At 30.3% G+C, this 26001-nt stretch overlaps 1 protein-coding gene across 3 annotated transcripts in view; it reads right to left on the bottom strand.

The window, feature by feature from the left end:
* Window positions 1–18863, bottom strand: part of LOC107439613 (nucleosome assembly protein 1-like 4) — a 28294-nt gene extending 9431 nt beyond the window's left edge. The window contains exons 1-6 of one of the 3 annotated variants that reach the window (XM_071182142.2): window positions 18544–18863; window positions 11751–11788; window positions 10374–10453; window positions 5180–5409; window positions 4255–4341; window positions 4118–4175 (exon numbers count right to left, since the gene is read on the bottom strand). In XM_071182142.2, the coding sequence (XP_071038243.1) occupies window positions 4118–4175; window positions 4255–4341; window positions 5180–5409; window positions 10374–10453; window positions 11751–11767 (472 nt within the window). In that variant the 5' untranslated portion in view covers window positions 11768–11788; window positions 18544–18863. The remainder of the gene's footprint in view (window positions 1–4117; window positions 4176–4254; window positions 4342–5179; window positions 5410–10373; window positions 10454–11750; window positions 11789–18543) is intronic. The other 2 variants (XM_071182143.2, XM_016052269.5) reach the window with 2 other exon arrangements.
* Window positions 18864–26001: the final 7138 nt, after the last annotated feature.

The raw sequence follows: 26001 nt of genomic DNA, 5'->3' as shown, positions 1-26001 counted from the left end.
TAGAATAAAATAAAATTATTTAAGTATTTCTAATTGCAAAACTATTCTTTCAAAAAATATTCATTCTACATAGTGATAGTCCTTTGTCAAAAACATTGCAGATTGAAAAAAAATAATTGATATATTTACATTTCTTTCAATACTGTGAAACGTAATACCTGAAAAACTTAGGAAATTCAGTGTAAAATTGTCAATTTTAGAAAAAGGGTGGGTTATATTACCCTAAGCCCTTCCGTTACTAATACTTTAATATTTTTTAAAAGAAATTGTAAGAGCAAATAAAAAACTTTTGCAATAATAATATTACAAATCAAATAAAATATTAGAAAAAAGGAAAATTAGAAAAAAGAATTCATAATAATCAGATGCATTTACATTATATATTAGCTTTAGATGAGTGACAAGAACTGAGAAGAATTTAATAAAAATTTTAAAAAAAATTTTACTGACCAATATGAAGAATCCCTGAGCATAACTTTTAAATTAATTTTATAATCTGTATCTAGTGGTCGAGACTAGTGTTTAAATACTAACACTAGCACTAGTTTCTAGATCCATAATCTTGGCTGCCTGCAAAGCTGTAAATCTAATTAAAATAAACAGCTACTAAACACAGCCTTTGTGTCAAAATGCAGACTATATAAAGTTATAACCAATAAAACATCCAGAGTTTATGTTAAAATGTAACCAGTGGTCGAGACTAATGTTGATGTGTCAACATTAGCACTAGTTTCTGGACCTAATTTAATTTAGGCTGCCTGCAAAGCTGTAGATCTCAGCAAACAAGATAAACAGCAATTTAACACAGCCTTTTTTTATTTGTTACATAAGAAATTGGTGACATTTAAAATTCTGCTCATTAACATACAGAGCATACCCGACAGGAAAAAAAATCATTTATACTATCAGTATGTTATAAGCTTTAAAACAATTATTTGTTGCAAAAAAAAAAAATTTTTTTAAATCATTTTAAAAAAAAATTAGGACATTAAAAGATAATTAAAATGTGTCCAGTGGTCGAGACTAGCTGCCAAATGACAGCTCGCACTAGTTCAGGGGTGAAAGTTTCAAAAATTGTCAAGACTGAAAATTTCAAAATCAGAAGTGAGCGTGCCCCGTCCAATAATTTTAAGTAAACAAAAAATTAGATATGAATTCTTTTCATAAAAATTGTGAACAAACTTTTCAATAAAAACTAAAATACACAAAATGTAAATACGGCTTATAAAAATTCCGTATTTATTTTAGTAAATCTACTATTGTTAAGGAGTATAAACAAAAAATGCAAATAATTATTTATTTCAAGCAAAATTACTTCAGCTTTTAAATTTTTTCAAACATTTAATTTTCTAATAAAATAAAGTGCTAGCTATCATTTTAAGGAAAAGAATAATACTTAGCTAAGTTAATACTTTGTTAATAAATAACAAAAACAATTTTCAAGCTAAACATAGTTTAATAGTAAAAATAATATTCAACAAAATGCTGATATTTAATAAATGTTAAGTCTACAGTGCTTATTAAAATAAAAATATATTGATTGAAAACATATTGCATGTACACAATTATCTTTACAGTATACTTATCAATTTTAAAAAGAAAAGTTATGAAATTTTAATTACTAACTAAAATGATTTATAAACAAACTAAAAACATTTTTATATTTAATTAAAATTTACCAATTCTTAAAATAAAAGTACATAAAAAATAAAGTGATTAATAAAGAGTAATGATTTAACTCTTTCGAAAATAGTTAGTTATAAAAGACAGGCATGAAAGTGGACAAAAATAAAAAAAGCTGAACTTTTATACTGGGAGGAGAGGGGGGCGGGGGTATGATACTGAGATTTATGAAAGCAACTTTTAACTATGCTGGAAGATTTTTATTTAATATTTAAAGTGGCAGAAGCATTTAGACAGTTAACTTTAAATTTTTCTTAAATATAATTTTAAAATTGCGACCACTACTATATTAAAAACAATTAAGCAATTATAGGAAGGCACGACTATTAAATTACTTACTAATGAAAAATATACCACATCTTTACAGTAACTAATTCAAGAGAAAACTTACTTCTACTTCTGTCAAAAATCGCGATATTGGATTTCAAAATCGCGTGAATATGAATCGCGATATTGGATTTTAAAATCGTGTGAATATGAATCGCGCGGCTGGATTTTAAAAACTCGCGTGAATATGAATCGCGATTTTGGATTTTAAAATCGCATGAATATGAATCGCGATTTCGGGTTATAAAATCGCGTGAATATGAATCGCGCGGCTGGATTTTAAAATCTCGTGAATATGAATCGTGCGGTTGGATTTTAAAATCGCGTGAATATGACTCGCGATTTTGGATTTTAAAATCGCATGAATATGAATCGCGCAGCTGGATTTTAAAATCGCATGAATATGAACCGTGCGGTTGGATTTTAAAATCGCATGAATATGAATCGCGATTTTGGATTTCAAAATCACGTGAATATGAATCGCGCTGTTGGATTTTAAAAACACGAAAATACATATTGCGCGTAAATAAATCGCGTAATTAAGAATCATGATGCATAGTTTTAAGATCACGTGAATACGAATCGCAGTGAGTAATTTTTAAATAGCGTACAAATAAGAAAAACGATATCTGATATTACAACTGCGTGATAACGAATCGCAATATTGGATTTAAAAATGCGTGAATACGAATCGCGATGTTGGATTATTAAATTGAGTGAATAGGAATTCCTAGTACGGCTGTTAAATCGCAACACGTAACTATTAAATCAGTTAAATACGAAAATCAATTATTGATTTTAAAATCGTCTGATTAAAAATAGCGATTTTAGCATATTCCCTCGCAGTTCCTAATATTTAAAATTCCGAAAATCAGCCAAACAAAAGAAATCAAATATCGGCGGTCGGAAACGAAACGCTCCGACTATCGTTCGGGAGGCTTGGGTTCTCTAATTGGACTCCCCAAAAATTTTAGTTTTTTGAACATGGTCGAAAATTTTAAAAATTGGGAGAAAAAGCGGATTTCCGCTTTTTTGCGGAAGTCTTTCATCCCTGAAAAGAAGATTAGTAATATTCCGTTTTGCTCCGTCTTGTAGTTTTTTTAAAAAGACGGAAATCCGTCAAAATACGGAAAACTTTCACCCCTGCACTAGTTTCTAGACCTCAATTATTATAGGCTGCCTGCAAAGCTATTTTTCACTTAGATAATAGCAATTAAACACAGCCTCAAAACCACACTAGAAAACTCTAAAGGGAAACAGCGTAATCAAAACTGCTACCACACACGTCTAACATTTGGAATGATATTTTTATTAAGATCAAAACACTGTACATAAAATTATCATAATTCAACATGCTTTCTAAGATCAAATGAAAACCTTAGATCAGAAACAAATTAGAACCATTTATGCTTTCCTATTTAATATGAATTAGAGGGAAGCAATATTTCTGACATGATTTAACAAAGACCTAAAATTGCACTACCACTTTTATACAAAATAGAAACCGACAATCGGGAGTTGTAACCATTCTTTTGTATTAGAACCCATTCTTCAGACTGCTCCCGGACACGCCAAAATAAGAAGAAAAAACGGTAAATAACTACAAAGTAAATTTTTCAAATATTTAACTATTTTTGATTACTTTTTAAAAGCTATAGCAAGACATAAGTACTATAAAGTGGTGAATTATATATGCCTACGAATTATTTCGAAATAATGGTGGAAAAAAATCTACTAAAATGAATTTATTAAACCAAGAATCACAACTGATAAACTACCACTTTAAAATATATATTTGCTGTCCGGAGCAAGTTGGCATCTCTGCAAGAGGAAAATATAAGTATTTTAAACAATAACCAATTGAAAAAATACATGCATAGATCTAGTACAATACATCCTATATTTTTATAGCTGATTAAGTTATTTCAAATGTATAATTGGTGTTGCCAGAAATGCCCAGCCAATATAAAATGTGCCACAGAAGAGTTCCAAAATGCAATTAGCTTTTCTATTTGTAACAAATCTATTATTTACGTAAGTTTTTTTTTTAAAAAATATAATGAACTATGAACAGATTCTAAATTAAAATAAACAAAAAGAGAATTACCAGTTTCTGTTTCTTTTTCTTTGTCCTCACCTTCAATTTTAACTTTTTCTAAATCATTCTAAAAATTAAAAAAAAATACATGAATAAAATAATTCTAGAAAGGAAATACAACAAAAATCAATAAATTAACAACTTACAGACATCTCTAACTCTTTATCAGAATCTGACTGGAATTCACACTCTTCATCTGTAGGATTGTATGCACCAGTAATTATAGCTGCACGCTGAAAATAATATAAATGATATCTCTTAAAAAAACAATTGTTGATTTCATAGTTAGTAAATTAAACTTTTAAATAGTCCAAAAAGTTTTCCCATTTTTATTCTTATTTTTAAGTGTATTTCATAAAAATACTGATCTTCATGGGGAAAAAAAATAAGTTAAGGTAGGGTTAATAAAATTTTATTTAATGTTTTACCTAAAAAAAGTTAAAAATGCTTTACATTAAAAGAAATAATTAAAAGACTTAAGATGGGTTGGAATTTGCTCATATTATGCAGGGATAGCAAAGTTTAGCCCAGCCCAGAAAAATTATACCCGCCAAGTAGGTTTTTCATCAATGTAATATTTCCAATAAAATTTCCTTACAATTATAAAACCAAATTGTTCTTCAGAATTATCAACTTATTGTTTCATAAATTTAACCTAGCGACTTAATACAAAATTATATAGAGTAAAATATTTATATAAAGTTGGTCTAATCCCAAAGGTACAAAATAGCTAGCACTGGGAGTAAAGGTGTGTATACATAGGACATTGCTAAATTATATATTATTTATGTATAAAACAAATGTGTAATATGCATACACATAATACTTATGACATGATTTATTTCAATACACACGCAATATTCCAAAATGAATATAATTTTTTAGACAAAGTATATAGAAATAAATTATGCAGTTTAAAAAATTCTATATTATGTTAAAAGATTAGACCAAAATAGCCCCATTTTATATAAGATCAGAATAAATTCATACAACTTTTATTTGACAGCTGTAATGTTGCTTGTAAATAAAAACTTTATAAATACCAAAATTAAGCCAAAAGCAAATACTCACTTTATCGTATAATGGTTGAAAGATTTTTTCATATTTAATTTCCAAGGCATGAAGTTCTTTAAAAAATTCAGATTCTTTATTAACATGCTCTAGTTGAATTCCTTTTAAAGCTCTTACAAGTCTTCTAGCTGATTTAGACATAAGGTTAGGATTTAAAGCACAGCTCATTTTCACATGTTTAAGTATCAGATCATGAAGTTCTTGATCAATTTCTTTTTGGTGATCATCTTCTAAAAAATAAAAAAAATTCATTAAATTAAATGAACTTTGAAAATTAAATAATTTAATCACATATTATTTAAGTTATTGTTCAGATCAGCCTTATGTTGAATTGTTAAAAAAGATAATTTTAAACTTTTACTGTGTATAGTAAAAAGCAGAAAGAACAGAACTAAAGAGGTTAATAGCAGGAATAAAGAAAATTAAACTTAATTAAATATACATACACTTTTGCTAAAATAAAATTAAAATAGAAATTTAGAACAATGAAAATACTGAAATTAAAATAACTTAAAATAACCATAAATAAATAACATTATTTCAAAGATGCCTTATTAGTTACTAATTACAGTCCTAATAACAAAACGAACACATTTAAATGCTTACAATCAGTTTTTTTTTTTTTTTTAAATAATAAAGAACATTTTATTTTTATTTTATAGCCGGCGCTAAACAGCCAACCTAAACCAGAAGACAAGGGAACACCTGGATCAAGTATTGGGAGAAATTTGCCCTTGTCGAGGACTTTTTGATGGAACTAACCATCTTACTGCTCTCAAAGAATACTAATTATTTTAGCAAACACACAGGAAGGTAATAGTTGACAGACAACTAAGCCTGTTGGCGCAGTGTTGCAAAAAATTGTAACCTAATATGTACAAAAGCATGAACATCTATTTATTCCTCAATGGTTTAAATAGTCTTGTTAAGCATTTCCTAAGATCAGTAAGAAAAATCTTACTGCTCTCAAACAATACTTATTATTTTAGCAAACACACAGGAAGGTGATAGTTGAAAAACAACTAAGCCTGTTGGCGCAGTGTTGCAAAAAAATGTCCATGCTGCTGTACATATTAGGTTACGTCTTATTTCATACCTTAATGAATCAAATAGTCATGTTAAGCATTTCCTAAGATCAGTAAGAAAAATCTTACTGCTCTCAAACAATACTTATTATTTTAGCAAACACACAGGAAGGTGATAGTTGAAAAACAACTAAGCCTGTTGACGCAGTATTGCAAAAAAATTTCCATGCTGCTGTACATATTAGGTTACGTCTTATTTCATACCTTAATGAATCAAATAGTCATGTTAAGCATTTCCTAAGATCAGTAAGAAAAATCTTACTGCTCTCAAACAATACTTATTATTTTAGCAAACACACAGGAAGGTGATAGTTGAAAAACAACTAAGCCTGTTGGCGCAGTGTTGCAAAAAATTGTAACCTAATATGTACACAAGCATGAACATCTCTTTATTCCTCAATGGTTTAAATAGTCTTGTTAAGCATTTCCTAAGATCAGTAAGAAAAATCTTACTGCTCTCAAACAATACTTATTATTTTAGCAAACACACAGGAAGGTGATAGTTGAAAAACAACTAAGCCTGTTGGCGCAGTGTTGCAAAAAATTGTAACCTAATATGTACACAAGCATGAACATCTCTTTATTCCTCAATGGTTTAAATAGTCTTGTTAAGCATTTCCTAAGATCAGTAAGAAAAATCTTACTGCTCTCAAACAATACTTATTATTTTAGCAAACACACAGGAAGGTGATAGTTGAAAAACAACTAAGCCTGTTGGCGCAGTGTTGCAAAAAATTGTAACCTAATATGTACACAAGCATGAACATCTCTTTATTCCTCAATGGTTTAAATAGTCTTGTTAAGCATTTCCTAAGATCAGTAAGAAAAATCTTACTGCTCTCAAACAATACTTATTATTTTAGCAAACACACAGGAAGGTGATAGTTGAAAAACAACTAAGCCTGTTGGCGCAGTGTTGCAAAAAATTGTAACCTAATATGTACACAAGCATGAACATCTCTTTATTCCTCAATGGTTTAAATAGTCTTGTTAAGCATTTCCTAAGATCAGTAAGAAAAATCTTACTGCTCTCAAACAATACTTATTATTTTAGCAAACACACAGGAAGGTGATAGTTGAAAAACAACTAAGCCTGTTGGCGCAGTGTTGCAAAAAATTGTAACCTAATATGTACACAAGCATGAACATCTCTTTATTCCTCAATGGTTTAAATAGTCTTGTTAAGCATTTCCTAAGATCAGTAAGAAAAATCTTACTGCTCTCAAACAATACTTATTATTTTAGCAAACACACAGGAAGGTGATAGTTGAAAAACAACTAAGCCTGTTGGCGCAGTGTTGCAAAAAAACGTCCATGCTGCTGTACATATTAGGTTACGTCTTATTTCATACCTTAATGAATCAAATAGTCTTGTTAAGCATTTCCTAAGATCAGTAAGAAAAATCTTACTGCTCTCAAACAATACTTATTATTTTAGCAAACACACAGGAAGGTGATAGTTGAAAAACAACTAAGCCTGTTGGCGCAGTGTTGCAAAAAAACGTCCATGCTGCTGTACATATTAGGTTACGTCTTATTTCATACCTTAATGAATCAAATAGTCATGTTAAGCATTTCCTAAGATCAGTAAGAAAAATCTTACGGCTCTCAAACAATACTTATTATTTTAGCAAACACACAGGAAGGTGATAGTTGAAAAACAACTAAGCCTGTTGGCGCAGTGTTGCAAAAAAACGTCCATGCTGCTGTACATATTAGGTTACGTCTTATTTCATACCTTAATGAATCAAATAGTCATGTTAAGCATTTCCTAAGATCAGTAAGAAAAATCTTACTGCTCTCAAACAATACTTATTATTTTAGCAAACACACAGGAAGGTGATAGTTGAAAAACAACTAAGCCTGTTGGCGCAGTGTTGCAAAAAATTGTAACCTAATATGTACACAAGCATGAACATCTCTATTTATTCCTCAATGGTTTAAATTGTCTTGTTAAGCATTTCCTAAGATCAGTAAGAAAAATCTTACTGCTCTCAAACAATACTTATTATTTTAGCAAACACACAGGAAGGTGATAGTTGAAAAACAACTAAGCCTGTTGGCGCAGTGTTGCAAAAAAACTTCCATGCTGCTGTACATATTAGGTTACGTCTTATTTCATACCTTAATGAATCAAATAGTCATGTTAAACATTTCCTAAGATCAGTAAGAAAAATCTTACTGCTCTCAAACAATACATATTATTTTAGCAAACACACAGGAAGGTGATAGTTGAAAAACAACTAAGCCTGTTGGCACAGTGTTGCAAAAAAACGTCCAGGCTGCTGTACATATTAGGTTACGTCTTATTTCATACCTTAATGAATCAAATAGTCATGTTAAGCATTTCCTAAGATCAGTAAGAAAAATCTTACTGCGCTCAAACAATACTTATTATTTTAGCAAACACACAGGAAGGTGATAGTTGAAAAACAACTAAGCCTGTTGGCGCTGTGTTGCAAAAAATTAATCCAACAAAAAAAAAAAGGTTTCAACATAAAAATAAAATTACATTTCATTGCATTTACATTATTAAACCCACTAAAGCCCAGAAAGTAAAAAACAATTCTATTATCTTTATCTGTTTCCTCTAACCTAGTACCTTTCTTTGTACATATAATTCATTAATATTTTTGATAGATACATTTTTCTGTTTAAGATTACTGAAACCATGTACTGAGCTACTATATTTTTAAGGGATAACAGTAAAAAAAAAAAAGCATTAAAGGTATTTTCTAACCTCACGAATATTGTTTTAACAATCTACTAAGCAAATCTTGAAATATCTTGATTCATGTGTAGATTGCAAACTGCCAGTTTAAGTCAAAAAAAGTAATAAATTGATTCTGACAAATGGCTAAAGTTGATATCCATCCAGTTTGCCACTGCACGCAATTAAATTCCAAATGAAAAATTGTAATAACAATTAAATAAAACAGCTTAATTTAATTGCACTAGCAAGACAGACCTAATTTAAAATTTATCAAAAGAGCACTTTAGTACCAAATAAAAATGAGAACTCTGAATATACAGGATAGTATAACTTGCATTTTTTCCGGCAGTTCAGAAAGTGAAGTCTTCTTTTTTTAAAAAAAATTAAGGACTTTAATAGTGAAAAAAAATAATTTCCTATCAAATATTGAACGTTCTGTCAAATATCGAACGTTCAATCTTTTTCGCTCTCTTTCTGGCAATGACATGATTTTATGCTCAAAATTTTTTTGTTTTTTGCTCTCAAAAATTGATCAAGATGAATTTTGACCTTATTAGAAATAGCTTTCACCACAAATTTTTTTTTTTTGGAGACAAGAGACTTGTTGACAATTCACTTATTCTTCCAAGTAATTTGCACCTCAAAAATGGATAATGTTAATGATGTTTGAAAAGCTAATTCTAGGAGTCAATGATGGCACTAATTTCTTTCAGCGATCTCACACTTGCCAGTTGGCATCAACTAATGCCTTCATAATAAGTTCATCAGCTTCAACTAGTGATGCATCTTAATTACCAGACTGAAAATTTGCAAATCAGTTTCAGCACTAGTCCTTCATAATAAGTTCATCAGCTCTAACTAGTGATGGATCTTAATCACCAGACTGAAAATTTGCAAACCAGTTTCAGCATCAGCACTAGTATACTGTCAAATACAACTTCTCCATATATATTTCATTATTTTAGTTGATCTTTACCTTTTTGGCAATAATTAAGTAAAATATGCCCCAAAAAAATGATTTTTTTTTAAAAACCTGTATTTGATAGAACGCCAGCCAAAAACTATTGCTCGGAATCAATCTAACTTTTTTACAAGCAAGTCTTGTCATATCAGCTATACAAATATACATTATATCAGATATACAAATACAGATATATGATTATGCAGCTTAAGAGTGAATTTGGTAATGAAATACAATAAAGTCTTGTGTTAGGAAAAATGAAATTACTTTACAAACAATATAATAAGTAACAAAAAAAAATAAAGATAAACAGAAAAAAAAATTTAAGATTAGATCAGAATACACAATGACTGTTGAATATTTATTGCAAGTTATGTGTCAAATAAAGTAAACTAATCCATTATTAGAATTTTTAATTATGAAAATTTTGCTTACTATCCCCAGCTTCATCAGCTTCTATTTTAACAGCTTCACATTTTTCTGGCTCATTCTGCTCTTTAGGGCCATCTGGTCCGCTGCAAATTAATAGTTCTTAAATACTCTGATAATAAATGAAGCCATTATTGAAATAATCTAAAAAATAGTTTTAAGCACTTTCTTGATAGGTGGTTTACAGTCGAGAAATAATCCGCAGTTTAATATTAGTATATTTAAAAATTATTACTTGGGCTCAAAATTTTTCTATTGAGATAAACTAAAGCATGCGATTGATCAAAAACAAACTGATCAAAAATTCTTTTAAAGTGCCACAATTTTACTTTATTGAATATTATGCCAATAGCCCAAGTTACTAACCTTACCATAAGACACTGAAATATTTGACTAGTCCTTTAAATAGAGTTGAGAAACACTGGTTTACAGCAATCAGTACATTATGAGTACATCAGTACAAGCATTTTTGCTCACAGCATAGAATTTTCAAAAGCACAATTACTCAACAAAAGTTTTCTTAATTTTAAAAATATTTTTAAAAAAACTAACACTTCTAAAAGTGTTTTCTTCAAAAATAAATATAATGGCAGAATCACATTTTAATCATTAAAATTAAAGATAAGGTAGACTTCGAATGAGCCATGATATATATACTTAGCAATACTGTTTATCATTACTTTATATTCACACACTTATGTTCTGAAAAGCTCTTTAAAATACTAAAAACTAATCTCATTTCTTTATATAACTTTTAAAGCTTATGCTCAGCCTCTTTAAACTTAGAAGATTGCTAATCTGTCAACAATAAAAAAAACTTAAGCTTTTAAGATGAAAGTCAGTAGACTAAATTTTTTTTTCTGCATCCTTAGAGATAGGAAAATTTTTGTATCGATATCTGCCTTAAAATACTCCCTTTTGTGCCCTTTTTAAGGACACAATGAAATAAAAAGGAAAAACACATAAGGAGACAAACCCTAAAGGTATAACTCTGAACAATTCCAGGCTAATCATTACTTACATTTTTTACAAGTACAAAAAACCTCTTGCACCTTCGGAATGGTAATAGGAGCAAACAAGTAAAGATACAGAAATTTCTTAGAGTTAAAAAAATAAATAAATAAATAACTAACTATTAAAAATAACCTGAAACACTTTCCATTTTTTAAAAAAAGGCATTAAAATGTTCTCAACTTAAATTTCATAAAATTAAAAAAATTAGTAATTAACAAGTTACATTGACAGGTTATAAAATATATATCTGTCTAACAGTTGACAATTCCAAATTTATTAATTTAAATTATCACTCATTAAAATGAAGAACTTAACATAACTATAGTATAATAATAAAGGAGTATAGTATAATAATAAAGGAATACTTACTCCTTAAGATCACCCATGTCCAAAGCTTTTATTTAAACCTAAAATAAAATTTATATTTAGATAAAAACAAGTATTAAGTAACACCCTTAATATAATTTTGAGGAAAAAAATAAATGTACAATCAAACAAATTGAAACTACAGAATCAGGGCCCGCATGAAGAACTTCAAATTATTAGCAGAGTATCAATAGTATTCGCCAAATTTCAAAAATACTAACATAATATTAATTCCATAAAAAACATCAAATTTATTATAAATTGAACTATTTTATAAAATGCAAATTTAAATCAAGAGTCATTTGACAGTTAAGGAGAAGTAAATGAGCAATGGAATGGGAGAGAAAATGAAAAATGTAGATGTTTTATTGTCTTTGAGAAAAAGAAATAAGAAAAAGTTGGGGGTTAATATCCGATTACTTCTTAGATTAGAGTAGTAATATAAGGATAAACCTGAAGCAACATTAGATGCTTTAATAGATTCAGATCATCTTTTAAATAAAACTTTTCATTCTTTAAATCTTATTTTGTAATATAAGAATTCTTACTGTCTTGATTGTAATCCAGGGGTGATTGTGACCCAAGTCAAAATTCTGGGTTAAAAAAAGTTTAAATTCAAAAAAAATTTAAACCAGGTCTTTTTAATTTTTTTCAATATTTCTTAGTTTACTTAAAATATATTTAAAATTTTACACATACCTATGATACCCTGGAGAAGAAATTAAAATTTACAAATGTGTCTTTCTTTCTTGAGTTTATGATTAGAACTACTATTTACTGATAAAAAATTAATATTAATCATGAATGTAAGCCTATAAAGTATCTCTGGCTCTTCTACCTCTGAAAATTTGATTTCTGGAAACTTCTGTGATCAATGATTATTTGAAACGTTTGGACCTGCGATCTCCGGAAACTCCCGGATCACTGTTAGCAAAAAATCCGGATTTTTTCCGGAGCACAATCAGCCCTGGTAATCAAGAATTTTTTTCAAGCTATCTGCAACTAAGCTCTCTAGGATAAGATCTTTCTGCAAGATACTTTTAATAATAACATATATGTTACTAATTTAAAATAACAAAAACACTGTTTACAAAAAAAAGGACTCATTTTCGCATTCTGTTGGAGAGGGACACACAAATTTTAATCTTCACATTTTGTAAACAATCAACATAATAAAAATTTAAAATCATGAAGTTCGTAGTAGTTAACTGCAGAAAAAAAGAGTGATGACGAAATCTTGAGAATCGTACTTCGCAAATGCGTGTTTTGTTTCAAGATAAGGTTATAAAAAATATGGCATTAAAAATATCGAATTTAAAAAATTCAGAGAAATTAATCGCAATAACTGCCAACAATTTGATAGAATTATTGCATTAAAAAGTAAATACTCAAATGCACGATTCGAATTTTCCATACTGTTTGAATTATATCGCGATATTTAAAATCAAATGGAAAAATCAATATCAATAAATACCGAAAATACAATCGAAACATTACAGCTATTTACGATACTGTCGGTGTAAATTTAGCGCTTCAAAAAGTGATTATTTATATGTCTGTTTCAAATATAACTTGTAAATTTTTGTAGAAAAAAACATTTAAAACTTTAACTTTTCAATAAAAAAAAAATCTTTCTGCAAGACCTAACATTCTGTGACAATATCACAGTGCCACTGCGATTCTGACAGGGGGTATTACAATAAGTTTATTTTGCTAAACAATGTTATTGTAAAAAGAAAACAAATTTTTCAAAAATAATTAGATGTTAATGTGCATCTAGCTACCACTCAACCAGCTTTGACACAAAGTGTAATGGAAGTTTCATCATGCAATATCATGTGATCTGGCAATGAACGTGTTAATTTAGATTTAATGGGCCTTTTTGTTGTATAATCTCCGTTGCTGCTCATATTACCTAGACTTATAATGATTGTAATTAGTTATGCAACATATCAAACATAAATTACTATAATAAAAAAAACACTAATTTGTTCAGGAAAATTTGTACTAACTTAATTTTAAGGATCGAGGAGAATCCCATTTATCTTCTAAGTAGCAAAAGTCATTCGCAGAATGCAGGGTTGGGTTTTTGACGTCAAAAAGTGGTTTTTGACATGACAAGGGTATAATACTGGTTTAAACCGTCAAAAACCCGTCAAAAATGTCAAAAACTAAAGTTTGCCAAAAAAATATATAAACTTCAAAACTACCAACAGTTACCATGCATTATATTGAAATTTAATTATACTATAGGTAATCAGCAGGTTTTAAAATATTTTTTTAATTAAAATTAAGGTAAAATAACAGATTTAAAATCTCAGAAATTTATATTCAAATGCATGTGCAGAAAAATTTTGCACAAAATTTTTTTAAATATTTATATTTTGAAAAAAAAAAAATTTTTTTTTGATACTTAAGAAAATTAAAAGTTTATTACTATGCATTTTTGACATATAAGGAACATATAACTAATATTTATAAGGAACTTACAAGCTATGTTGTATAAATACAAACTTGATACAAGTGTATGAATATTTTTTTTTAATGTTATACCGAATATCTTTATTATCCAGTATGTTAATTTGAATTTAAAAGTAGTTATATTTGTGAATAATGATAAATATAATTCATATTGTTTATTATATTTATTTATAATTATTACACTTATCATTTTAAAACAATTTTTACCTCTTAATTTTTTTCCCCCACTTGTATTAAGAATACAAATAATGCATATCTTGAAAGCAAGAAGTAATTATTCAACAGCTGAATATTTAGATATTCAACAAAACTATGTATATTCAGCAAAATGAAATTCACAAGTATTTGGATAAACTAAATTTTCAGCATAGTAAATGAATAGGCTGAATATACTGTAAATCGACACTAACTACTCTGTGTATTTAACAGAAAGCACTTAAATTTGTATTGTTTTATGTTAAAAAGATTATTAAGAAGATTTAAAAGAATATTAAAAAGATTTTTCTTTAAAAGATGTCTAATGTACAAAACTGCTAATGTTTATCTTTAAAAATGTCTAATTTTTAGTATAATCTATACTATACACTAAATTTGGTTATAAATAAATTTCTTATTAATATCACTGCAGATTTTCAATAACACATGAAAATGAATACATAATATTACAAAAGATGTGAGCTTTCAAAAGTACAAGATTTTGGTTACTATTCAAAATATAAGTGTTTCTTCAAAATTTTAAATTAATTTTTTCTAGAACATATTTAGAAACACTATCCTTTATAAAAAATATATAAATTTTATGTATTAATTAAATTTCACATATGAATATAGGTTTTTGACATTTTCGACATTTTTGACAGTGAGGTTTTTGACGTGACGGTTTAAACCATGGTTTAAACTGTCAAAAACTGTCACATGTCAAAAACCTGCCAACCCTGGCAGAATGTACTATTTTATTGTATTTGGCAAAGGTGGCAAATGCTTCATGCGGGCTCAGCATCATAAAGTACCAATGAATCAGTTTACGCACTTTGTAAAACAATGCAAAAATATAGTAAATCTCACTAAAATTTAAACTTCTAATATTTTTATTTAAAGCGATTTCTAGACAAATATAAAACAATTAGTAAAAGATAACTTTAGAAATAAGTAAAACTTAACTTTACAGAATTAAAATTGCAAATGATCTGATTACATACTTTAATCAAAATTACCAACACCTAACCTAATTTTCAATCAATCAATAATTTAAATTTAGAATTTTAAACTTTTTATCGTCAAACCTTTTATCTAAAATTTTTTTTTTTAGTTTAAGCTACATTTTCGGCTATCTTCGAAAAAGTTCTGGTGTAAATAAATATTGCATAGTCCTATAACTACATAAATGACAGTGTTTTCACTACAGAGCGAGAACCTCACATTTTTTTCTTTTCTCGCATTAAAAAATTATAACCGGGAGAAATTCGTGCATTCTATGAATCAATTTCAAAATTCGTGAATTTCTCGCATTTCGGAAAAAGCTTCGAATTACGCCATTTAGAATAAAATCCGTATCACTTTTCTTGCTGGATCTTTCATTATTTTCAACATTTGCCCTATTATCTAGCTTCCCTATTTACCAGAATTGTTCAGAACCTTTTCAAACAACAGAAATTAACCACGGAACCCCTTTCAGAACACATTTCTCTGCAACCACGCGTTTACCGTAGATAAGGTTTCTTCATGTAAAACGTTCAAATTTTTTATACGCTTATGCAAGATGGACAAATATCTTGTAAAGGCAAAATCTTCTATAATGATGCACCAAAAATATTCAATGCTTTAAAAAGTAGAAGACGTTAAAAATGTATTATAATTAAAGGAATGATTTTTTTTTCAAGAGTTTTTGTGTGTTTTTAGATATCTCACATAACTTTTTGAAATCTCACCCTGTGTTTGAGAAAGGGTGAGAAATTCTCACCCGTTTTTTCTCTATGATGAAAACACTGAATGATGCCAGTGTTTTCAGAAGAATATTTTAAAATTTTGAATTAACATTGCTAATAAGAAGCTACACACTATACATATATTTTTTTTCGTTGATTGAAAGTTAGACATTAATTTTTAAATTTCCATAAAAATTAGGTTTCATAAGATAAAAATTTGCCACCATGCTGGAAAACAATAACTATTGCACAGCTATAAAACCCTAGACCAGGGATGGGGAAACTACGGAGCCCGCCGTAAGATTTTATCCGGCCCGGGGACAGAATTTTAACTAGCCGATCAGTGGCGAATATATCTACTTTGTTTAAAACTATTTTTGTTGATTTCTTTTTTAACAAAGTACTGATGACCTTTTCATTTTCTCTATTTTTGTTCTACAAAACATAAATTAATTAAAATAGTTAGCACAAACAGCTTTAACTGGTAAAATGTTGACAGCAAAAGTTCTTTATAGAATAGCTGTAGATTAGCTACAACTAGGATTTGTCTTTCTCGAGGAGCAGACATATGGAATCTAATATAGGTGAATTGTACTTCACATGAGGCACTACGCGTTTTAAGTTCCAACGAACGGATTTTTCTGCCGGCTCGAGTTCTAACATAATTTACTGCGTATGGAAAAGTTGCACACATACAATGTCATTGTAAATAATGGTGAAATTATTAAATGTATAAAATGGCTACTGCCTTTTTGAGTTATTTGTAAACATTTTTTATCCCAAAATGGCAACTAAAAAACGCAAGGTTGATGTAGAGTGACGTGCACTCAATGATGAATTGACTTTATTTTATTTCAGAAGATTTTACTCGGCCCACCAAACTTTTTTTTCTTGATTTTTGGCCCACGACCCAAAAAGTTTGCCCATCCCTGCCCTAGACAGTCATCTGATGGCAAGTTCTATGTATGCTAGGATAGGTCTCTTTAGTTAAAGGTGAGGTGCCCAGAAGTTGACAGGATTTAGCGATTATACTGCCACATATACAGAAATCTCTTCCAGGTCCCAGTCAGTGCCAGATTAAGCATAAGCGGGGGCCCTAGGCCATTCATATTTTTGGGGCCCACAGATTTTTTCTCGCATGTTTCTTTTATTTATTGAAACATAAAAGTATTTATAGATCTTTTCATTTATGAAAGCATATTTAAAATTAAAATAAATAATAAATTAAATTTTACTTTATTTTGTTAAATTGCTTCTTGTTTAAACAAGTCTCAGCTCGCTATAATATTGCCTTCAATTTTTTTGCATGCAAATCAAAATGACTAATTTGAACTTAAAAAACATTGATAAATCTTATAATACATAAACTGTAATAATACTTATAAATAATAACTAAGTAATAAACAAATGTGATTAACATTATGTAAAAAAATTATTGTATTTTATTTATATATTTGAAATTCAATTTTTTTTTCAATCATTGTTAATTTTTTAAAATTTATTTTCAAAAACTCCATTTTAAGAGGGCTCCAAGGCATGGCCTAATTGATAATCCAGCACTGGTCCCAGTGAGGATCTTTGCTATGCAGCACATACTTACTTAATCTCCATTGCACCCCTATTAGAAATGTGCTGCCTTATTACTATAGCAGACAGCTCAAGACACTTTGCCTGGAATTCTCCTAAAAAGCTGAAGTTTCTTTTGTTTCATGTTTAAAAATAGGGGAATTAGAAGAGATTAATGTCAGTGGCATGTCAAATACATAAAATAAAAAAAACCTATCCTATCCTAAGATGTGTTCTCTTACAAACACAGATAACTATTAAAAAAATTTCATCGTTTTACTGGAGAAAATTCGAATTATCAAATTACATCGCTCTTGCTTGATGCAGGTGTTAAATCAGCCCTGGTTGTTTTATACCTTTATATTAAAAATCCTTTGTTTCGTCCATCAATAGATAGAATAATTATGAACGTGCTTTTAATTACTATTAGATGAATAATGAAGTAGATAATACATATTTTAAATAGGGATCAGCTTTAACTAAAAAGAGACTCAGAAAATTTAAAGTCTTGGCTCCGTTTATATCCAAAGTCTAGCGCACAAACTGAAAGTGAAATTAAGTTTACTTTTCAAGTTATCAGACAACACATTTTTCGAAATAAAAGCACGATTCTTAACCAAATTTTCAAAATTTTATGACAATTACAGTATATTTATATAAATGTTATAAACCAGTATTTATAAGATATGAAGCCTAAAGAAATAAATTCAAGAATGATGCCAAGACATAAGTGCGCCTTAAGCCAAAGCACGTTCTATTTTATAAAAAAAATTAATTCATTATAAAAATAAATTACAATATGCAGGTATAAAATCAATACTAACAAGAAAGGAAGAAAAAAAATTCCACAAATATTATGAAATAATATTTTCTTAAAACCTTGTGAACAAACCAAGCCCAGAATGCTTTTTTTTTTTTAGCCGTGAATGAATCACGCACTTTATTTAATGAAGAACCACGTTCACGTGAAAATAACTTATTTCAATATAGAATGAAATAAGTAGTTTAATTCAATAAATAAGTTATTTAAAAAATTAATAGAAAATTTTTGAAAAAATTTAGAGAGAGACTTGGACAATTTTACATAACTTACCTTACAATTTGCCGGACAATTGACCGAGTGGAAGCAACGAATGGCGGCAAAATGTGAGCGAAAAGAAAGATTGCCAGATGATAAAACCTAAATAGTTTTTGATAAAATAACAAACAAAAAAAAAGAATTCTATCTCTGAAATCACTAAAACGAAATTAAGAAAACTAATTAAGAGTCTTTGATTTTAAATTGGTTTTTCAATATTTCCAGCAATGATTTTACCAAAAAAGCATTTTTTGAAGATGCATTCTTACGAAAGCGATTTTTGAAACGCGATTGCAGTTTCACCAAATGTAGTAGTTAAGAAGAATTCTCACTGTATGCAATTCTCGTACCTCCAATCTCCACTTTGGAATATAAAATCCTTGTTGTTGTTGTAATGCATGTGCATCGCACTAGAGCTGCACAATGGGCTATTGGCGACGGTCTGGAAAACATCCCTGAGGATTACCCGAAGACATGCCATCACAATTTTGATCCTCTGCAGAGGGGATGGCACCCCTGCTTCGGTAGCCTGACGACCTATAAAATCCTTAAAGGTGGAATATATTTTTCGACAAAAATCTCACCAATTAGGTCAATCGCAGGCATGCTAATGGCCCTTTCAGCAGAAAGTGCGTAATGCATTGAAGAATCATTCACACTGGGTTCGATTTTTTCGCATGCGAACGAGAAACTGATTGGCAAGTGTTTCACAAGTAGACAATTTCAACAGGCAATTGGTTGTCAAAAATTGCACCTAATCAGAAAGAACCTTCAGTGCAAGGCTACCGAAAGCAGCAGTGTCAACATGGCCACGCAAACAGGGAGAGTTCATGAGGAAAAACATTGATCAATTAACTGTATGAGATCAACTAATGGGGCCTAAATTAACAGTTTACTATATATTATATTATTTCCGGCGGCCGAAGATGTAGTAAATGGTAACTGATGCACGTTAAATCTGTCGAGTCGCAAAGTCCTGAATGTTCCCATAATAAATCAATATCTCTGGTCCAGGAATTTATTTGTCTCCTGGATTAATTCAAAATTACAAGGCTACGGAGTTGAACATTAGTAGTCGTAAGCCAAAAAAATTAGGTCGACTGTTCAACGAAGGATGTAATATAAAATGTATATACTTTAGAATTGAAATATTCTCTACAGCTTTATTTATTATAAACTACGACTTCACTCGACATTGTATTTTGGAGTGGTCGCTTATACGAATCGCAAGCAGAGAGAGTTTTTCCTCATCTTTTATTCTATCTTTTGTGAAGCCTTTTATCTCTGCAACTTATACGATCTGCTCTTCAGATTAAAAAGTTGGGCGTAGTTTGTAGTGCAGTGAGCTACTTAAAAAAAATAGTAGTGAGAAGGACGATACAAATAAAGTGTAGTTTGTAGCTACTCTGGGCAAACTTTAAACGTTAAGTGAAGAAATAAGGTTAAAACGCAACTGATTTTTCGAATCTAATTGATTAAAAACTTCACATGTTTGTGTCTCTGCAACAAGCGTTAATAAGAATTACGTATTACTATCATTTTAACTAGCCGAATACTAGCCAATTTATCTCATGCCACATCCTTAAGAGTAAATGTACATTCAGAAACCATTGATGTTATTTCTAAGAACGGGAATATATTTTAATGATTTTTGATAGACTTTATTTTTGAAAGCCGGTAAAATGAAATAAATAATTCGAAAATGAAATACAGAGCAAAATTGCACATTTCTAATAATCTCCAAGCATTTTTCAAATTAAACATTTCTTTTGAAAGAGGCATGAAAAGTTGAAAATTAAAAAGAACAAACTCATAAAAAATTGCTTAGAATAACAAAATGGTTCATAAAAATATGAATACATGTATAATGATTTTTCTTATTTATATAAGACAATTTTTTTTATTCAAAACCGTTTTGAACATGGGTATAAATTAAATTCCAGGAAAGTTTGACTCCTAATTGTAATGAATAATGACTACATTTCAGAACCAGTTTGTAGTCATTTAACTTTTAAAAAAAGTATTTGCGGCTGCAGTTAACTACATTTTTAAAAAAGCACTTGTATTTAACAACAAAAATAATGTAGTTTTTCGGACCACTGAAATGAGTTTACTAAACAAAAACTTTGAGTACACTATATAGATTTATTACCAAAAAATGAACTTTAAACCAGCTTGAACGAAAAACATACTTCCGTCTTGGACAACGACAGAGAAGATTGTGGTTTCTTGTCATGGCCTAATTGAAAAAAGAGAAACTTCATAGAAAAGAATTTTATTTTCGAAACGTTTCTGAAATAGGTTTCAGTTAAAAATACTGCGAAAAACGTAAAACGTTACAATCTTATAAAATAACATTTTGTACCATTTTTGTTCCGGAAAATTTTCTCTCTAGTTCTCTCTAGGAGTCACTATGATCCAAAATAATAAAATTAATGTAAATAATCCATTCTTTAGAAGAAATATTGTAAAGCAATCATAAGCCACATGATTTTTTTTTTGTCATTCTTTTCAATGTTTGTAATAATTATAAAACAAGCCACGCTGTAAACTGAGTTTAGAAGGCTTCTTTTCCTCCAGGTGATAATAAAACATCAGTGATAAGTAGCATATGAATTATGCAACGAACAAAAAGTTTATTTTAAAAAGTTTAAATGTAATTTTATTCTTTCGTAAATCGCTAAAAAGATTTTATCGCTTAATCAGAGAATATTCACGTTATTAGTTTTTTCAGAGAATCTTCTTTCTAGTTTCATTATTAGTAAATATAACCAACACCTTCTAGAAAAGAGAAAGACTTCGCCCAAATAACTTTAGCGAGTATAAACCGTACAGTGGTGGTGGTTAAAGTTGTTGTTAAATTACGTAGCACTAGAGCTGCACAATGGGCTATTGGCGACGGTCTGGGAAACATCCCGGAGGATGATCCGAAGACATGACATCACAATTTTGATCCTCCGCGGAGGGGATGGCACCCCCGCTTCGTTAGCCCGGCGACCTGCGCGCGAAGTCGAGCACTTTACGGTAGCACAGTTTAACGAGGACCAATACCGCACACCCTCGGTCCCTACGAAGACTGATCTAAGTGGTCACCCACCCGCACACTGACCGTAGCCAGTGATGCTTGACTTCGGTGATCTGCTGGGAACCATGTCTTAACGATCAGTCTACTGCGGGACGGTGGTGGTTAAAAGAAAGATACTACAACGTTTGGTCTATTAAACAGGATTAGATTTCTCCATTACGGTAACCTGAGTGGGAAGGTCTTGGCTCTTTAGGCGTTGATGTAACTCCCTTAGCAAATTCATAGCTAAGATTTCATTTCGATAGGAGTTGAGTATCATTAGCAAAAAGGCGAAAACATTATACTCTTATTGAAAAAGTCATTTTTTAAAAAATCTCTCTTTTCATCCTTATTCCATGCAAATGATTCATCTGAATGAATTTCATTCATGAGTTCATTCATCTTTTTTTTCCTCACATGAGTGTTATACTGTGATTGGCGATTGAAATGGGCTACAGGTGGAGTACAACAGAACACTACCTATGACAACACTTCGCCTGCTTACACCATTAGAGTTTGGGAAGTTATACGAGAAGGAAGTATGTTAGTTTTGAGGTGATTTTCAAACAGATTAAAACAGTTTAAGTTAAGAAACTATATGAAACTCAAAACAAAATTAAACATAGTTCTCAAATTAAGGGTCGCAGAAATTAAAAAAAAAAAATTTTTTTTTGGCAATTAAATGCAAAAAATACGATGATAGAGGGAAATATCGTAGTGCACGCCTTTGCAACTGAGTAGAGGAGAAAAGGAAAAGAGGGAGAGTCAAAAAATGGGTCTTCTCCCTAGATGACGTATTCAAGAGTTGCGATAGCGAATCCATGAAAGGAAAAATTTTGTTTTTAATTTATTTGTTTCTAGGACGCTAAAAATGAGTATTAAAATCCACTACCGCAGCATTTAATAGAGTTTTTTACCTTTGCATGTACTAAGTCACCCTAGTTTGCGGCGACACTGAGTTAGCCAAGCAGTCGGGATCTAAGCTAACAGAATTACTAATAATCTAATTAAAAATGTTATTTAGTGCAAGCGTAAAACATAAAAAACAATATAAAAATATTCATTAAAGGCGCATTAAAAACAAATTTCAACCTCTTAAAACAAAAGCTAGTTAACAGTTAAAAGCTCTAAAACAAAATCTAGTCTTAAAACGCAAAGCTAGTGTTCTAAAAAAAATTCCCATGCGACGTTTTCTGATGATTCAGGATTATTAAAAAATTGAGAGAATGAGGAACGATATTTTATTGTTCCAGCTATAGTTTAGCCCTGTTGTAGAATATCCTCTTGGTTGTGCAATTTTTTCCTCTTGGTGAGCAGAATTGGCGAACTGCCTTACATCAGTTGATGTTGCAGTTGAATTTCTATTTAATCGTCGAACACATTTTTCAATTCTAAAGCTACAAGCCCATAAAGCTCTAAAGCTACAAGCACCGAGATTCAAAATTCGGCTCTGTTCATTGAAAATTACGACAACAGTGTGCGGATGCGAAAAAAATATTGGAGAGGCAATTTACCGATATTGGCAATCGAAATGGGCTACGGGTGACCAGGAGCGGACTAAGGCCTAGGCAACCTAGACACGTGCCTAGGGCCCGAAAATAAGGTTTTTAATTTTTATCCTCATACAGGTGAAAACTTGCAGAAAATTATTTTAGAATTTTTAAATAATATAGATTTATACATCACTAACTGTCGGGGACAGAGTTATGATAATGCGTTTAATATAGGATATAATAAAGGACTCTAATCCAGAATAAAACATATTTCTTCAGCCCAATTAATACCATGCGCAAATCATTCATTAAATTTAACACTAGATTGCTTAAGGAAGTCATTTTGACTGCTTTTAATTTCATTTAGAAAAACAATGATGTATATAATGTCACAATTTCTTAGAATTTTGTACAACATATAATTTTTTTAGTGTTAATATAATATTTACTAAAAACTTGTAATATAACTGTACTGTAGATAATATAAAAAATTAATTTTTAAGAAATTTCTTTAAACATTATTTATTCTTATACAATCCAGTCATTTTGACTGCTTTTGGGCAATATAGGTATACACTAAGTTTCAGTCTTTCTAGTGTTAATTGAAAACGCTGATGGCGAAAGTTACATGGAAATGACCACTTTTTGCAATATCGTTCAGGAATTGTACGAATTTTTTTAAGTTCTGCACATAGGTGGAATGCAGTACAAACATTTTGTAAGAGCTAACACTTGAGTATTAAACCTATTTGTGATACCAGGTGGTCTGCTCGCTCCGATGCTGTGAAATCCTTAAAGGAAAATTATGAAGAAATTAAACATCGTTTACGTCATTTTTCCTCAAACAAAGATGAAGGCCCGCTTTAGCCTTAGTCCGCCACTCCAGGTGGCGCAGAGCAGAATTCTCTGCCTATTTCAGCACTTAGCACGCTTTCACCATTAGCGTGTGGACAGTCATAGGAGAAAGGAGTACGGTTAGTTTTGTCTTGATTTTCAAGTAGATGAAAAACTTATAAGTTAGGAATATATATATACATAACTCAAAACTGCCTTAAGCATAGTTCTTAAAGAAAGTGTCGTAGAAATTTGAGCAAATATTTTTGGCAATTAAATACGAAAAATGCTATAGAAAGAAAAATTATCGTAGTACATTCCCATACGACTGTGAAAAGGAGGGATGGTCAAGACATAGAACATACTTCTTTCCAGATGGCGTATTCGAGTGTCACGAATTCTATTCTACATAATATTTCTGCCTCTTTTTTTCTTTTATACAATTTTAAATATCAGTAGTGAAATTTATTTTTGTGGCGTTGTGTTTGAAGAGATTGTTTTACTTGTAAATATGAATTCCCCCTTTTTTTGGATAAGACATTTTTAGGTATAGGTAGTTAAATACACTTTTGTGGTCCCGCGTATAGGTGCTTTCGTGAATATACGGGGGTTAATGCAATGTGAAACCAGAAACAGAGAATTCGTGAAGGTAGAGGGGGCTATTGTGAAACCACGAAGTGGTGGGTTTGTGAAAGCAAAGGTCAAGAGGAACCCGCGAAGTGGAGAGTTTCTGCAAAATTTTTTTCTCACTCTAATTAGCATTTCAAATACCAATGTAATGGATTCATGGTCATGATGTCGAAGTAAACGGTTGTCACTGTTGAACCACGAAACGGTGAGTCCTTGAAAATGGAGGCCAATGAGGTTCCACGAAGCAGCGAGTTCTTGAAAATGGACGCCAATGAGGTCCCACGAAGCGGCGGATTCTGGAAGGTTTTGGACACTGTGGAACCGCAAAGCATTAAGTTCCAAATTGTTCAGAGAATGCCTTAAAAACGGTGATATAGAGATGGTAGATATTGTGCGTAATGTGGAAGGAGTAATTAAAAATAAATGATATAATGCTATTTAAATGACTTAAAATATGAGTTTTTGTATTGCATTATTTAATTTTAGGAAAAGCGTTAAACTGCCAAGCTTTATTGCTACTGGTGCAACTGGCAAGGAACTGGAAAACACTTGTAAGTAGAAAATTATTCCGCAAAAATTTTTTTCAGCAGTCCAGGTCTAGCTGATAAAGAAGAATGTACAACTATGAAATCTTTTAAACACAACCCAGATGACAAGGAAACTATGAGCTCCAAGGTCCAGCATTGGGTGTAACTCACAGTAAAAATGCGTCTTAAATCCCATTTGTTCCGACCACATTTCTTTATTTTAATCCTAATCAGATCTGCTTCTTAACCGGATGCTTAAAAGCACTGGTATAAGAACATTTTATTTTTTCTTTTACTGAAGGATAACCGTATAAAGCTAAGCACAGGTGGCGCTAGGGGTTAATATTCCTCGTAAGACCTCGGGGTTACTACTTCTGATTTATTTTTAAGCCTTAGTTTAAAAAAGCGGGTTGTAGTGCATCTACCACTACAGAAATATAATTCCAATTCACTAGAAAAAACATGTCAACTCGATTCTACGGAGGGGTACCTTTTCATAGATGAAAGTTAACATTGTCGATAACTACAATCCCCACACGGGTTACCTATACTATAATAATGTACTTGGTGTTTGCAATATAACTTAGGAAGACAGGTCGCAAAACATCAAAACTTGTTTGATTGTCAGAGACCTGATACAGTTCAAAGACGGTTAT

The sequence above is a fragment of the Parasteatoda tepidariorum genome, chromosome 4, assembly GCF_982258835.1.
Source record: "Parasteatoda tepidariorum strain Cologne lab strain chromosome 4, Ptep-v5.0, whole genome shotgun sequence".
Classification (NCBI taxonomy): Eukaryota; Metazoa; Arthropoda; class Arachnida; order Araneae; family Theridiidae; genus Parasteatoda; species Parasteatoda tepidariorum.
The sequence above is the reverse complement of the archived record's forward strand: the minus strand, read 5'-3'. Positions and strand labels throughout refer to the sequence as shown.